The 15,707-nt window shown below is 48.8% G+C and overlaps 1 protein-coding gene across 3 annotated transcripts in view; it reads left to right on the forward strand.

The window, feature by feature from the left end:
- SRRM1 (serine and arginine repetitive matrix 1) overlaps nucleotides 1–15,707 on the forward strand; it is an 836,097-nt gene that overhangs the window by 160,887 nt on the left and 659,503 nt on the right. For all 3 annotated transcript variants that reach the window (XM_078681268.1, XM_078681269.1, XM_078681270.1), the window contains one exon: nucleotides 55–243. In XM_078681268.1, the coding sequence (XP_078537394.1) occupies nucleotides 55–243 (189 nt within the window). The remainder of the gene's footprint in view (nucleotides 1–54; nucleotides 244–15,707) is intronic.

Here is a 15,707-nt window from a genome sequence, read left to right on the forward strand (position 1 = left end):
CACTATATTTTCCTTCTCTAAAGTGAAATTCATATCTAGCTTTCAATTTTTCAGTGACATTATTAAAGTTATGCAACATGAACCTACCCCAGACATCAAGCAAGAACCATCCCCAGAGCAAAGTATTAAAAAAGAGAAGGAGAAGAAGCCCCGGGCCAGATCTCGATCACGTTCTAAGTCCAGGTCAAGGTCACATTCACCTCCTCATTCCAGATCTCGGCGGCACCACAGGTCACGCTCCAGGTGAGTGCGTTTTTACAGATTGCTCTTTTACAACTGTCATCTCGATTCACCTTTTTAGTGCTGGGTTGTTAGTACACCCCTGTGGCAGAGCATTTGTTTCTTGTTAGAATTTTAAAATAAGTTGTAGGAAGCTGGCTCTTTATAACTCTGAACTTCCCACCTTTGGCAGATGGCAGGATTAAAGAAGGTATGAGCAGATGCAGGAGGGAGAGTCTCAGTAGATTAGCCATCATAGGGGTGTGTTTAGCTAGCTCTTACTTCCTTGCTGGAAAATCAGCCATTATGGATTTGGAAGACTTGATGCACTCTGGGACAAAATAATGCCACACTCCACAGGATGTAGTCATATATTGGAGGAGTTACCCTACTCCCATTGGTCAGAAGTGACCTCCTGATTGACCCAGAGAGCTAGGAATAAGTATCTGAGAGGGGCAGAGCCCTCCAGATCTGCTGCTTGAAACTTAAGGAAGCAAGACGTTGCCATGCTGAGAATTTTGAAGTGCAATTTCTAAGGCCTGCCCTCTGAAGACTGCACCATCTGAACCTACGGCCCTCTGGATTACCTTGCTGTAAAAGAACTAAAGAGTTGACTCGTTGCAAGCTACAGGTTAACAGAGCTCACCTGGACATCCCCAAAGAATTTCCAGCCTGAAGTGCCAGTGGATTTGTAAGGGTTTTGTTCAAGTGGATTGCGGAATTGAAGTTTCACACTTTCAAGGATCCTCTTGGAGATTCCAGAACCTTGGATTGTGTGTTGGATACTTTGAGACCCGCAGGAAGGAGTTCTAACTGGACCCCGCCTGCTGGAAAAGGCTGCCCCGGAGTGGTGAGAAATTCTCCAGAACAATTTCTAAAGGTGTGTCCCTGTCAGAGAAAACAAAATGACTGAAAGGGGCACTGGTGGCTTCTAAGCACTAGAAAGTGACTAATCTTTAGAAAGTCAGATCTCTGGTTCCCTACAGCGGATTGTTTTCATTTTTGGTGTCATTTAAAAGATACAAATATTACCTATTTTTATAAATTGGTGTTGGATTTTTATTTTGTGTTGTGCCTTAATTATTTACTGAAATGTTTTTTTTAAATGCTTTACATACCTGTCTTTGAAGTTGCGCCTGCCTTTTCGCAGCCACGTTACTAAGAGTTGAGCATAGGAATAATTTTCTATGACCCTTACTGTGTTAGTTGCCTTATTGCCAGGGGCAGACCTACATTTGCCCCTACCAATAATCCACTTTCCAACATATATACAGAGCCTGCTTCCTACAGGTACACCATATGGTGCACATGAAACAATACCCTAAGCTCAATTTCCACATAGGAAACGGTGTTCATATATCTGACACACTTGCTTAACTGTAATATCAACTACTCGAGCCTCAAGGTGCCCCCTAGGAGCAATTGTAGCCTACACCAGTCATTTAAAGATTCCTTGAGCGGTCCAAAAGGATTGCACCTCCAAGAAAGGACCCAGTCCCGATGTGGAGCTTAAACACAGTCCTAACTGCTCCTTCGCATCCGCCACCTTCCCGGAGAGCTGGAAACATGCCGAGCTCAGCGCCCTCCTGAAGAAACCCACCGCAGACCCCACGGACCTCAAGAACTTCCGCCCCATCTCGCTCCTCCCTTTCCTGCCAAAGTCATCGAGAAGACCGTCAACAAACAACTCTCCGCCTTCCTCGAGACAAACGGATCCCTCGCAGTCCGGCTTCCGAGCAAACCACAGCACCGAGACCGCCCTCATCGCAGCTACCGACGACATCAGGTCCCTGCTCGACAAAGGGGAAACAGCCGCCCTCATCCTCCTAGACCTCTCTGCAGCCTTCGACACCGAATGCCACCGCACCCTAGTACAGCGCCTCAGCAACACCGGAATCCAAGGAACGGCCTTGGAGTGGATCATCTCGTTCCTCGCTGGAAGAACCCAGAGAGTCCGCCTCCCCCCATTCCGTGGCCACCAAAGTCATCTGCGGCGTTCCGCAAGGATCCTCGCTCAGCCCCACCCTCTTCAACGTCTACATGAGCCCCCTTGCAGCCATCGCATGCCAACACAACCTCAACATCATCTACGCTGACGACACCCAGCTGATACTCTCCCTCACCAACGACCCCACCACCGCCAGAACCAGCCTCCAGGAAGGAATGAAAGACGTCGCGGAATGGATGAAGCTCAGCCGTCTGAAACTGAACTCAGACAAGATGGAAGTCCTCATCCTGGGACCTTCCCACTCTGCCTGGGACGACTCCTTGTGGCCCCCGGCCCTGGGCTCCGCCCCAACCCAACGGACCATGCACGCAACCTGGGCTTCATCCTGGACTCCTCGCTCACAATGACCAAACAAGTCAAACGCCGTCTCGTCATCCTGTTTCAACACCCTGCGCATGCTCCGTAAGATCTTCTGGTGGATCCCCACCGAAACCAGGAAGACGGTCACCCAGGCCCTCGTCACCAGCCGACTGGACGGGAACACCCTCTACGTGGGAACCACAGCCAAACTCCAGAAAAGACTCTAGCGCATACAGAACGCTTCTGCACGACTCATGCTGGACATCCCCCGCCACGACCACATCTCTGCCCATCTGAGACCCCTGCACTGGCTCCCCGTCAGCAAGATGATCACGTTCAGGCTCCTCACCCACGCACACAAGGCTCTCCACGACACGGGCCCCAAATACCTCAACAGCCGCCTCACATTCTACACACACACCCGCCAGCTTCGATCCGCCAGGCTCGCCCTCGCCTCCGTCCCACGAATCCGCAGAACCACCGCCTGAGGAAGATCTTTCTCCTACCTGGCGGCCAAGACATGGACCTCCCTCCCCACCCACCTTCGGCTGACCCAGGACCATCTCTCCTTCAGGAAGCAACTCAAGACCTGGCTGTTCGAGCAGTAGCGTATCCTCCTCCTCCTCCCAGCGCCTTGAGACCCTAGCGTGTGAGTAGCGCGCTTTACAAATTTTGTTGATTGAATGACAGGACAATTTGAGCCCATGCATTAAGCAGAACTCAAATACAATACCAGAAAGACTGCCTTCTTAATAGCCATAACATCTCTACAACGAGTAAGTGAATACAAGTGTTAACTATTGAGGAACCACACATGCAAATCTACAAGGACAAGGTTATCCTAAGGACAAACCCCCAATTTCTACCAAAGGTAGTAAGCAAATTCCACATGAACCAAAGTATACAGCTAGCAGTTGTCTTCCAAATTCCTTATACATGACTAGAAAGAAGCCTTCATACCCTGGACGTAAGAAGGGCTTTACTATCCTATCTATAAGAGAAACAAGCATTTACAATGCAACGGTTTCGCCTTTGTAAAAGTTAGAGCTATTGGCATTGTAAATGACAATTTTTTTATTTATGTGTTGGTTTTGAAAACATAAATAAATGGCATGGTCATTTACAATGCCAAAAGCCGGAAACAATTGTTTGTTAAATCAGAGCAGGTGTGAATGACTCGCCCTGCCCAGGTATTTCCTCTGTCTGTGTACGTTATACACGCGGCACTACAATTACCAGAATGCAGTGGGAATGGACAGTTCACACCTTTTGTGGTAAAAGGCTTCGGAGAGTGAAAACCCCGACCCTGCTCCTGAAAAGCGTCCAACAGCTCAGGGAGCGTGAGACCACATCTCAGGGAAAGTGTGGACTCAGCCCCCAAACAAGTGTCACCCACGTCCCCGAGAGTGTGTGAGACCCTTGCCAAGCAAGGCCGCGACCTTAGTACTGGGAGGGTGAGACGCGAGCACTAGAACAGAAGTGACCACCTAGGGATTGTGAGACCCCCCACCCCCTACCTGCGGCATGGATGCAGCCCGAACAAGTGTCACCCTCGTCCCCGAGAGAGTGAGACCCCAGTCAAGCAAGGCCTCTACCTTAGCACTGGGGGGTGAGAAGTGAGCACTAGAACAGGACTGGCCACCTAGGGAGAGGGAGACCCCCATCTGGAGAGGGTGAACGCAGCCCCGAGCGAGAGACCCTCCAGCCCTGAGAGAGAGACTTTAGCGATGAGAACGTGAGACTGTTAGTCCCAGGGGAGTCCCGGAAGCTCATTTAAGGTGAGACCCGCACCATGGAAATGGCGTGGGCCCAGCCCTGAGGGAGGAAGACTATAGCCATGGCGTTACATTACCACTGCAACTATAGCTACAGGCAGCCCTTAATTTGAGCCGGGCACGTAATCAACTCCTGCGCTTTTCATGAGCTTGAGGACACGTTCATTTGTGGGAGGCGCGGGAGGATAAAGTGATTTGCCCAGAATCACAGGACATTGAGTCGAAGCCAAGACTCGAACCTGGTTCCCCAGCTGAGCAGCTCTGGCCTTTACGCTACATCCTCTACCCACTTTTATGGTTAATCGTTGATTCTGTTTTAGGCAGCACTAACAATTGAAATGGGCTGGTGTAAGCTGCCTCCTGGCGAGAGCCCTGGCACTTATGGGTTTCAGTCGATTACCCACTTACTACAGGGGTGACAGCGCCAGCTTGCCGAGGTGATGGAAGCAGACAGATGTGAGGGTGCACGAGTCACAGCTGCTGCAGTGCTTGGAACTTCAGTGTTAGGAGGCGCTCTTTGCCTCTGACAGAGCGAGGGAAAGTAGCTGCGTCTGCAAAACAAAGCTATATAGACACACGGGCGCGAGGGCACACATAGGAGTACGTCATAACCTGTACGTCAATTTCGGACGTCTGGAACACACAGCTGCTTGTAAAACACAAGGGGGGGGGGGGTTGAAAGGTAAACCGGGAGCTGAGAGTGAAGCGAAATCTGGAGTCGGCGGAAAGGAAGGGGTCAAATGGAAGGTGGACGAATACAGGAGTAAAGTGGGTGATGGGCGCATGAAGGGGTAAAGTGAGACATGGGTTAACGTGGGAGTTTGAAGTAGGAAGGGGTAAAATGGAAGGTGGACGAATACAGGAGTAAAGTGCGTGATGGACGCATGAAGGGGTAAAATGGAAGGTAGGCGAATACAGGAGTCAAGTGCGTGATGGACGCATTAAGGGGTAAAATGGAAGGTAGGCGAATACAGGAGTCAAGTGCGTGATGGACGCATGAAGGGCTACAAAGTGAGCAGGGGGGAAGAAGGGTGAAAAATGACGGCGTGACTTTACAACAACTGACAGGAAAAGAGCACCTACGGGCACACGGACAGCGGGAGTGGGGGCGGGAACGGACAGCGGGAGGGGGTGCTGGAACGGGCACACGGACAGCGGGGGGGGGCAGGAACGGGCACACGGACAGCGGGTGGGAGGCGGGAACGGACCGCGGGACATCGCGCCACCTACCCCTGCAAACGCCACTTCCAAAATGGCGAAAACAAAGCTTTAAAAAAAATAAATAACCACCGCCCACCGCCGTGGGCAAAAGCCTAAAAGTCTCTGGAACGCCCACGAATCTGCTCCGGCATTGACGGACAGATCTCTGTTCCAATGGCTAGCCTCCATTTATGGAGCTAGCCAATGGAACAGAGGAGTGGGACAACACACACACATACAGTAGACATAAGATTTCGCCTGCGCGAAAAGCTGCTGCACAGCACCCGCTCTAGTACACAAACCTTGGCCGTAGCCCATCTGCTCACCCAGGGGAGTTGTCGCTATAAATCGGTGGCACTATGGTGCTTAAATTAAGACCTAGGGTATATTCACTGAGCCCATCCCGCAGAACTGAATGCCCACTGCGTGCTTGGCACTGTCCCGAGTCTGTAGTAGGTATGCCCACTTCCTTGTGTAGAAGAAAGGTCCCAACGTCCCTCCTGTACTGGTCTTGTCCCCTCACACCTTGAGAAGTAATGGCACTATCTCTACAGTTGTGGTTTTACATTCAGCTACGGACGGGAGTGGGCATTAGTAAGAGCATAGACAGCTGCAGACGGAGTAGGGTCTATGCTGCGTGCAGGGTCCTGGGAGGGAGGGAGGGAGGGAGGGAGGGTGAGTGAGTGGGTGGGTGGGTTTGGGCGAGTGAGTGTATCCACATTACTATTCCAGTTACCAAAGCACAGCCCCTCACCACCTTCTTACAGCATCTACCATTCCTATGTGACGCTTAGAGTTTATCCATTGGTATCACTTCCTTGGGTGACTCTCTTGTGACTTTACAACTTGTACATTTGCAATTTTTTTCTGCTTGTATCTTTTATGTAACGCACGTAATCCTAAATCCTTATGTTTTGAAACTGGTTCTTATGTAAAGCGCTTTGACACCTTCGGGTAAAGTTTGCGCTATATAAAAGCGCATTAAATAAATAAATACATCTAAAGCTGTCCAAGGCCTGACGCGAGACGCTCCGGCAGCACATACTTTTGGTATGCATTGCGCAGCATTTAGGTCCTTGTTTATTTAATGGCACAGTGTACTCTGTCCTCGTCTATTATCCGACCTGCAGAATGGATTTTAGGCTGCACAAATGTCCAGTGGACATGGCTGTTGTAAACATGGCCGCCCAGCCTTGACACCACGGTGTGAACTAAACAACCACAGGTGAGCCTAGATAATCATGGGCCCTAACAGACCCGGGCCCTAACAGACCCGGGGCCCTAATTAACAATGCGAACTGAACTATAAAAATCAATTCATTGTGCCTAGAAGCAACAAAATGTATTAGTGTGCAGAAGGCAAACGTAAAGTAAACAGAAGCGATGAGGGAAGGGAGCTGCTGCAGGCTGGTTCATTTGTAGTGAAGATGGCGACTACAGAGCCTTGGTTTGCCAACCCTGCCTCGCGGTTCAGTGCACGAGGTCCCTGGTGTACTCAGGAGTTAAGGGAAATTTATGGGAGGGTGCATGCGGAGACTAGGCGCGTAGAAGGGGCCGCGCCCCTACGCAGGAGTAAAGCCATCCTTCACAACGTCCCGTGTTGAAAGTGACGAGGCCAGACACTGCGGTATCACAGGGCACGGGCCTGGGCTGCTGGCCGGAGAGAGGGCGCGCAGGGCTGGCTGGGCGTCCATTCATGGTTTCCGTGGTTCAAGGTTCAGACACCTGCGCATTCAGGGCCTCTGATGCACAGCATGGGCCGTCTCAGCTCAGCAGGTAAAGAGAGCAGAGGATGCGAGGATGGAGAAGAGGGGAGCGGGGCAGGAAAGATACACTTGAGGCTCTAAAGAGGACACCGAGGGGCAGAGTGGGTACAGCCGCCACGAGAGCTGCAGGAGCCCTGGCACTAGGGCACTGGTACGGAGAAGTGTGGCTCAGGGGTTAGAGGCAGCAGACCCGGAAGCTGAGATCGGTCCTGGACCAGGGTTCAATTCCCCGCCTCGGCGGGTCTTGGGCTAAAAATTCCACGGACTCGATAATTCTCGCCCCGGTGCCTCCTCGACTCACGGGTTCACACTCTGCGACTCTGGGCAATAGCTTGCTTAATCTCCACAACGGCCCCTCGCGGCGGGATGCCTGACTTTCACCTTGTGGATACCCTGCTATCTCACAGGGGAATACCAGGAAGGGTTCCCTAAGCAAGCGCCGGGAAACCCACTGCGGGTAGCTGTGCGCTATATAAGCTCAACTACATTTACATTTACATTTACATCCAAAGAGGCAGAGGACAGGTCTGCGCCCGACGGAGTGCAGAAGTATTGAGGGACCAGGACACCCCCTCAATGGATGGAGAAGGCACCCGACTAAAAGTGGTTCTCAGAAGTTCAGCAATAACAAGTTTGTACATGGACGCGATCTGCAATAAATGCAGGCATAGCCGCTCTCCCCAGCACTGAATGTGAACATTGCCTTTGGGGAGGGGCCAGAGTCCTGGCTGTTCTCTTATAGGTTATTTGACGGGCACACGGATAGCGGGAGGGGGGGCGAGAACGGACAGCGGGACATCGCGCAACCCACCCCTGCAAAGGACATTTCCGAAATGGCGAAAACAAAGCTTAAAAATACAACAAAAAAACACGCCCACAGCCGCATGACGTGGGCAAAAGCCTAAAATTCTCTGGAACGCCCACGAATCTGCTCCGGCATTGACGGACAGATCTCTGTTCCAATGGCTAGCCTCCATTTATGGAGCTAGCCAATGGAACAGAGGGGCGGGACTACACACACATACTCTAGACAACAGTTTTCGCCTGCGTGAAACGCTGCTTGTGCAGCTTTCGATAGGCGAAACCTAAAAACCACTCCGTAAATGCAATCAATTGTTCGTCTCTCTCACTCAAGGTCCAACAAGTGAGCACCTGTGTCAAAGGGGACAATTGCACGTTGGATTGTAGAGGCAATTCAAGTATGCTATGCCTCGGCAAGAAAATTCTAAACACACAGCCTAAGGCCCAATCAACAAGGCAAAAGGGGGCAACCCTAGCCTTCATGGCCAGTGTGCCAATAGACACCATATGTGTTGCGGCGCAACATGGGCATCCCCACACACATTCACAAAACATTACTGCTTGAATATACAGATGACTAAGGAAGCTCCAGCGGCACCAAAGGTACTTCAACACCTGTTCGCAAAGTCTTCCTCATCTTACTACAGCCACCCCAAGAAGGGGGAGACTACTACATAATCTAATGCACAGCATGTGAATCCAGAAAAGGATTCATGCTTTAAAATGAAATGGTTACTTACCAGTAGAAGTAGTTTTGCAGCTTGAATAGTTTTCTGGATTCACATGCGACCCATCCACCTCCACTCAGAGGAGGAATGCTAATGGGTGGGCCATGATATCATGGAAACCAAAGAACTAACATCTAGAGAAAACAGGATTTAAAACATTTCCTCGAGGAAAAAGGGATAAAAAAGAATTTGAAGATGGCTAACACGCACAGGAACTTCAAGGTTTGGATCTACCACCAAATGGTGTTGTACAACGCCTAAAGCAACAGAAGAATATTCCCATCCCAACCACTAGATAGCGGAATAATACACAGCATGTGAATTCAGAAAACTGCTCAAGCTGCAAAACTACTCCTACTAGTAAGTAACCATTTCCTTATGCAATCACAAAGATGATAAATCACACTCACTTCACAGTAGCCCACCTTAAGGGTCCTACTAGACTGGAGGTGGCAGGCCTACCTGACTGGCTAGTTTTCCTGCCTGTCCAGGTGCCAAGGGGGTCCTGGAGAAAGGGGTTGGCTTTCTCTCCTGTGAGGGGGAGCCGGATTTGCGTTTCAAAGGCCGTAGCCCTTTAAGGCTTGCCATCCAAAGAAGGCTAATCTGCAGGTAATCCTGTAGGAAGGGGTGTTAAACCCTCTACCCAGACAGGCTTTTGTTCTGGGTCTCCTGAGAGCAAACGTCTCACCCAAGGAGGTCAGAACAAAGTCTTGGGTAGCAGGCTGGCAAAAACCACTAAGTAAGAACTCCAGACCCTGGTAGGTTTTCAGGGGGAACCTCTAAGGTTCCCTCAAGTGCATGTATTGGTAAATCCAACACTGGCATCAGTGTGGGTTTGTCAATACTAGTTATTTGATACCAAACTTCCCTATTTTCAGTGAAGCCATCATGTAGCGGTGGAACTCGTTTTCATCAGTGTAAAGCATCGGTTTTAAAATGGCTTCCCTGGACACTTGTACTGGCAGTAGTAGGACTGACCAGCACAGGAGCAAATCAGCTCATGCATGTATGCCCACACATGTACTATTCAGCACCATGCCTTTGGGCTGTCACGCCTGCTGTATGGGTGACTTAGAAATATTACTTGACGTGTAGACACACATCCTGCAATGGTATTCTTGAATCTGCTTGGTGACAAGTGCCTTAGTTTGGCACATTTTGTACTGCTGCCCTTAGATGCCTTCTTTAGTACCTCAGGCCCTGGGTACAAGGGTACCGTTTACAATGGACTTACAGAGGGTGCTAAAAGTTTTGCTAATTGGGGTAACAATTGTAAAGGCACTAGATAAAGAACACTGGTACTGGGAACCTGGTTAGCAGGAACCCAGTACACATCAGTCAAAGTTGCATCAAAGACCATGCAAAAAGTATGGGGGGGTGGGGTGGTAGTGCAACAAAACCCCAGATTCCCACAACTAGCCTGAGAGGGAAAGAGGCCTCCTGACTAGCTAATTTTCCCACCTTTCGTTGTGCCAAATGTGCCAGAGACAGGCCGTGGCACTTCCTTGTCTGGATAAGCATTGGGTCTCCTATCAAAAGGCAGTTGAGGCCTTTGAAGCCTCCTGCCTTGATATGCTGATCACTTACCCATCCTGCTTGAAGGAGGTGACAACACCTCTGGCCGGAGTAGGCATTGTTTCTGTTTGCAGATATCACAGGCTCTCACCTGTTGGGGGCCAGAAACGGTTCTGTGGTGGCAGGCTGGTCTACACCAGTCAGCCAGTATACTAGTGGTCGGTTGGATTTCGGGGGCCACCTCTAAGGTGCCATCTGGGTGCATGTATTAATAAATCTGTACGTCATCATCGTGTATGAAAAAGAGTTGACAGTCTTCTGTATGCCGCATGTTTAACAGGCACAACACACCGGTGCCATAAACCATACATCTAACTGGTAAACCAAACTTCCCTCCCCAACTCCCCCCCACCGCCCTGCCCATTAGGCTCCAAACTGCCCATTAGGCTCCAAACTGCCCATTGAAAAAGCAGAGTGCCTGTCGCCCTTAACATTCAAAAGAAAGAACAAAAAGGTCAATTAAGGGGAAAATTCTGAGAGCTCCAGGCCATGCCCCATAAAATCCCCATCGGAAGAAGTCCGCAGTGTATATAATCAAACAAATAATATATCTCACACCCTCCCCACGAGCACATAAAGGCATCCTCCCTTCACGCCCCCAACCCCCTCACCCCCCTGCCACAAACTCACATCCCTAGGGCACATGAAACCACTTCTAATCAGAATGGCTAGGTCTCAACTTCACCCCCATCCCCTTGGTTCGCCAGGTCCGGGTGGCCCCGATTCTCCAGCCACTCCGACACTGTCTCTGGTTGATTGAAGAACCATACTTTATCATCTGCTACCACTCGAAGACGGGCCGGGAACAGCATTGAATACTTCATGCCCCTTCCCGCAGATCATGTTTCACTGACAGGAAAGTCTTCCGTTGTCTCTGCACCCTCTGCGTGAAGTCGGGGAAGAAAGTGACTGTAGCGTTCTCATATTTAAGGGAAGTGTTAGCCCTCGAGCACTGGAGAATAGCATCTCTGTCATGAAAGTTGAGGACTCTGGCCAACATGGGCCGCGGGGGAGCGCCCTGTCTGGAACGGCCGCCCGGGACCCTGTGTGCCCGCTCGACAACAAAGAACTTACTGAGGCCCTTCGGCTGGAGATGCTTGAGAATATGATCTTCAACGAATAGTTCTGGGGCGTGCCCCTCCGACTTCTCAGTTACGCCCAGGATGCGTAGGTTATTGCGGCGGAGACGGCCTTCATAGTCATGTAGCTTGAGTTCAAATGCCCTTCGTGAGTTGCGCATTTCTCCGACCTCCCTCAATAGCTGAAAAACATCCTCCACAAGGCTAGCGGTGGTGAGTTCGACCTGTTTCACTTTTTCGTTTAGTTTCCCCATATCTGCACAAATGAGGTTGATATCTATGGCCATTGTGTCCATTTTGTGCTAAAGGGAGGTCTTGACCCCAGATATAGCGTCCATGACATCCTTGAGAGACAGGTCGGATCCGTCCCGAAACTGTGCCCCCGCCCCCCCGCCGAGTCTTCCGATAATCTTCCCTTGGGCATAACTTTAGTGATGGTGTATCTGTCCAGTTTATTCGATTGGACTGGCTTCACTCCCCTAGTACAGGTGCTCTTTCCCCGCTCCATGCTCCAGCGTGTGCCGTTTAATCCAGGGCAACCCCAGTCCAGTCAAATGATATTTTGAACTCAGTCACTCCGGGTGCGGGCACTTCAATACCTATCATGTCAGAAACAGGCCCTACAGCAGTGTGGGCGCGGGTAACGTCGGCCTCCAAAGACAACGAAACACCGTCAGTCTGCCTATGGTGATTACTCCAATGCACATGCGGTCATCCGATAAAGGAGAGTCGCGGAACACAGGAGAGGGGCGGGGAGGAGGAAGGGGGGAACCTCTGCACAATCGCGTTATAGGCCCGCGGAACCAGCACCCCAACAACACGGCTCCACTTCGGCAGTTTAGATCAGCATTAAGTCAGGGCCCAGGCGGAAGAGGCATCCAACTGACACTGCAAGTCCATCACCTCTCCCACGCCCCCAAGTCTGGCTGTGCCCGTGCGGGGCCCACAGTGTGATCTCACACCGCACAGCGCTCAAAGATTGTCAGTTCTGGTGGGGGTGCACGGGGGAGGCCCAGAGAAAAGGAAATCTCATCAGATTTGCAAGCTCCGGCGCCCCACACCGCGCAAAATAACCTCACTGCAGCCAAAGGAAAGCTCAGATTAACAAACAAAAGGGGCGGGGGAGGGGGAGAGGACCGTTCCCACCGCCTCTGCAGCGTTGTATGCAGCAATGTTTTTCGGTGGGCCAATGGGGGAGTTCTCACACGCATGTCGATATGTAGTTTGGGGAGAACAAGCTTACAACGCCACATGCGAGATTGTAAAAGATGTGTGGCGCGGAGGTAAATTGAGACCTCTATTTTCAAAAACACACTCAGTGGAAAATAATTCAAACTGAAATAATAGCATTAAAAATGGCGCTAGATAATGCCGATCGCGAATTCCCGACACTAATAGTGTGCGATTCGTATTACTGCGTCAAATCATACAATAACGACTTGCAGAAATGGGTTGAAAACGGGTACAAAGATGACACAGGTGCCACAATAAAGCAGAAATCGCTTTGGGAACAAATAGTTCTTTTAAAGAAAGAACTACCAAAGACTCACGTGATACACTCACTGAGTCATCAGCGTGATGGCGTTCACGTTGCAGGGAATTCATTGGCTGAGACAGCCACAGCGGAAACCACTAAATCGCTTACGTAGCTACAAAAAAGCGTTCAGTAAAATACATTGACGGGGAAACAATGCTGGCGGTAAAAACGTCATCAAAAGGCGACTGCTCAGTGCTACCCCTCATGTATCCACTCAATTATACATACATAATCGATGCAAACTCCGTTCCTTTTGCTCGAATCCCTGGAGTGGGGGATAGAGTGATTCCAAACATGGACAGGAGAGGCTAGTTAATAGCAGACGCACATTTGGGTGAGGGTCTTAGACACCTTACACTTAAGGATTCTCTAGAAGAATTACAATCAACATACTGGTGGCCAGGAATGAGCCTGCAACATCACATATTTGCAAAACACTGTCCAGACTGCAACAGAGACCGCAGTGGTGACCGAGACGGTGTACTGCCATGGCGTTTCGCTCAATAAAGGATTAGGCTATCGACTTTAAGACCCAGTAGTAATAATGAGTCACAGTAACATATAGAGGCTATTTACACTCATAATGTAGACCCCAGCTCTTGGCTGACGTCTGAACTGTTATACAAAGATTTGCGAGTCTATAATGGCATATATGCATGGGGCATGCTACATTCTGACCAGGGTTCTGCTTTTAGCTCTCGAGTTTATAAGGCGGACATGGCCGGCATGGGCATAGCATTGCGGTACTCTTGTCACTTCCTTCCTGAGGGAAACGGGATGGTGTAAAGAAAAAACCAAGGCATAGAGCAATCTATAACGGCAAAGGTATTAGGTTCGGGAGCTGGGTGGGTCAAACATTTAATAAGTGTCCAACGTAGACTTAATAATCTGCCAAGAAATTCTCTGAGAGGTCTCAGTCTGTACGAACTATTGTTTGGGACTAGAATGTTAATCCAGGACCTTGATAGTCAAACTTCAGTGGTTAAAGAAAAATGCTTTGATATCAAAGATCGTTTGGCTATTTTACAGGACTTAAACGAAACAAGAAAAGACCTGAGCAACATAAAGTTGAAACAGCAGCCAATAACCACTGAAGAGAACCCACCTGTCCCAGCAAGGCCTGTCTGGATTCCAAAAATCGGGGATCTGGTCAGAGAGAAGATCGCGGTGAAGAAGGAATTTGGGCCTTCTTACAGAAAAGCAGTTCCTGTCTTGTCTGTCAACGGGACAAGATCAGTAGTACTACCGCCCCTTGCTGGTAAAAAGGAGAACCGAGTTGTATCCATCGACCTGGTTAAACCAAAATCATGTGGCCGATAACAAGTAGTAGGCCAAGTGGACCCCCAAGAAGTAGTAGAACACCAAAGTTTGCTACAAACACAGAGGTTGAAACTGAAAGACTAATCACAATTGATAAACCTACAGTAAAACAACAAGGACTATGCAACAAAGCCATGGAACTTAAACCTCTTGAAACCCAAATTAAAATCTTAAATCAAGAAACACCAGTCTACAATGATGTAACCACAGACTATGCTAATGAAACAAAGAAAATTCCAAAAACAAAAAGGAATCAAGAAGCAATTGAAACAATTGACAGAACAGCATCAGGCTACTTCATCAACTTCGATGATTTTTCTGAGGATCCAAGTGAACCTGAGGAACAGCCGACAACAAAAACTTTTAAAGACAAAGCAAAGGAACTCTTTCATCAACTAAAAGAAACCTATCTGATTTCTCCATGGATTGAACTTTGGGTGGCACTAGGAGTATTCATCCTCATACTTTGGCTCATCATGGTACTATGCTTGGGACATTTCATTGAGGGAAAATATGCTACAATGGACACAGCAAGTCAGAACATCAACTTGGTCCTGAAACCACACAAGTCTTCACACATAGAGAAAAGAGAACTTTCTTCAGTAAACTTCACAGCCAATCCTATACCCGGAGGGGTAGCATGGGACAAAACTGATTACGAAATCTATGGTCCGGTTGAGCTCCTGAAGTATCCTCATCAATTCAAGATTTCATTGAGTGACTTTGTAAAACCAAGCACGTTTGCTGATGATTGGGACTTTGAAAGTATTAATGATATGATGTCTGAGCTAGTAATGTCAGCTAAATTTACAGAACATGATTATTTGCAAGGTTCATCTAATTACGATCAAATGTTTTGTTACAACCATTATAGTAACCATTATCTGCATAAATCTACTCAACCTAGAAATGTTTTGAATTTTAACCAATGGGAACATTGTGCAACTCCACCTAAAGGCAGTTCAAAGACATTTTTTGATAAATATTCATACTTTTCAGGGTTCAACACAAGTAATGCAGAATCATTTTATTTCAAATTGTTAAATAAGACAGGAGTGAAAACCATGCTTACAAACACAAAATTGATATATTCGGACTCATTCTTTGAAAAAATGAATACATTCGGTTTTGACTTCTGGAACAATAAGATTGAAACGAGAACGATCTGGGGCACAAAAGATTGGCAAGTGCAAGGTATAGAATCATTATTTAGAGCCTGCATGATCCCAGAACAAATTATATTTTTGAATGACACAATTCAACAGACATCCTGTCTTGGCCTAGCAAAAATCAAAGACTTAAATAAACCGTCTATTCCAAAACCAACACCTAACAGTAATAGCACTACGGAGGTTGAGATAGACGTATCCCATATTTTAAACCAAAACAGAACACATGC

Source organism: Lissotriton helveticus, chromosome 3_1, assembly GCF_964261635.1.
Source record: "Lissotriton helveticus chromosome 3_1, aLisHel1.1, whole genome shotgun sequence".
NCBI lineage: Eukaryota > Metazoa > Chordata > Amphibia > Caudata > Salamandridae > Lissotriton > Lissotriton helveticus.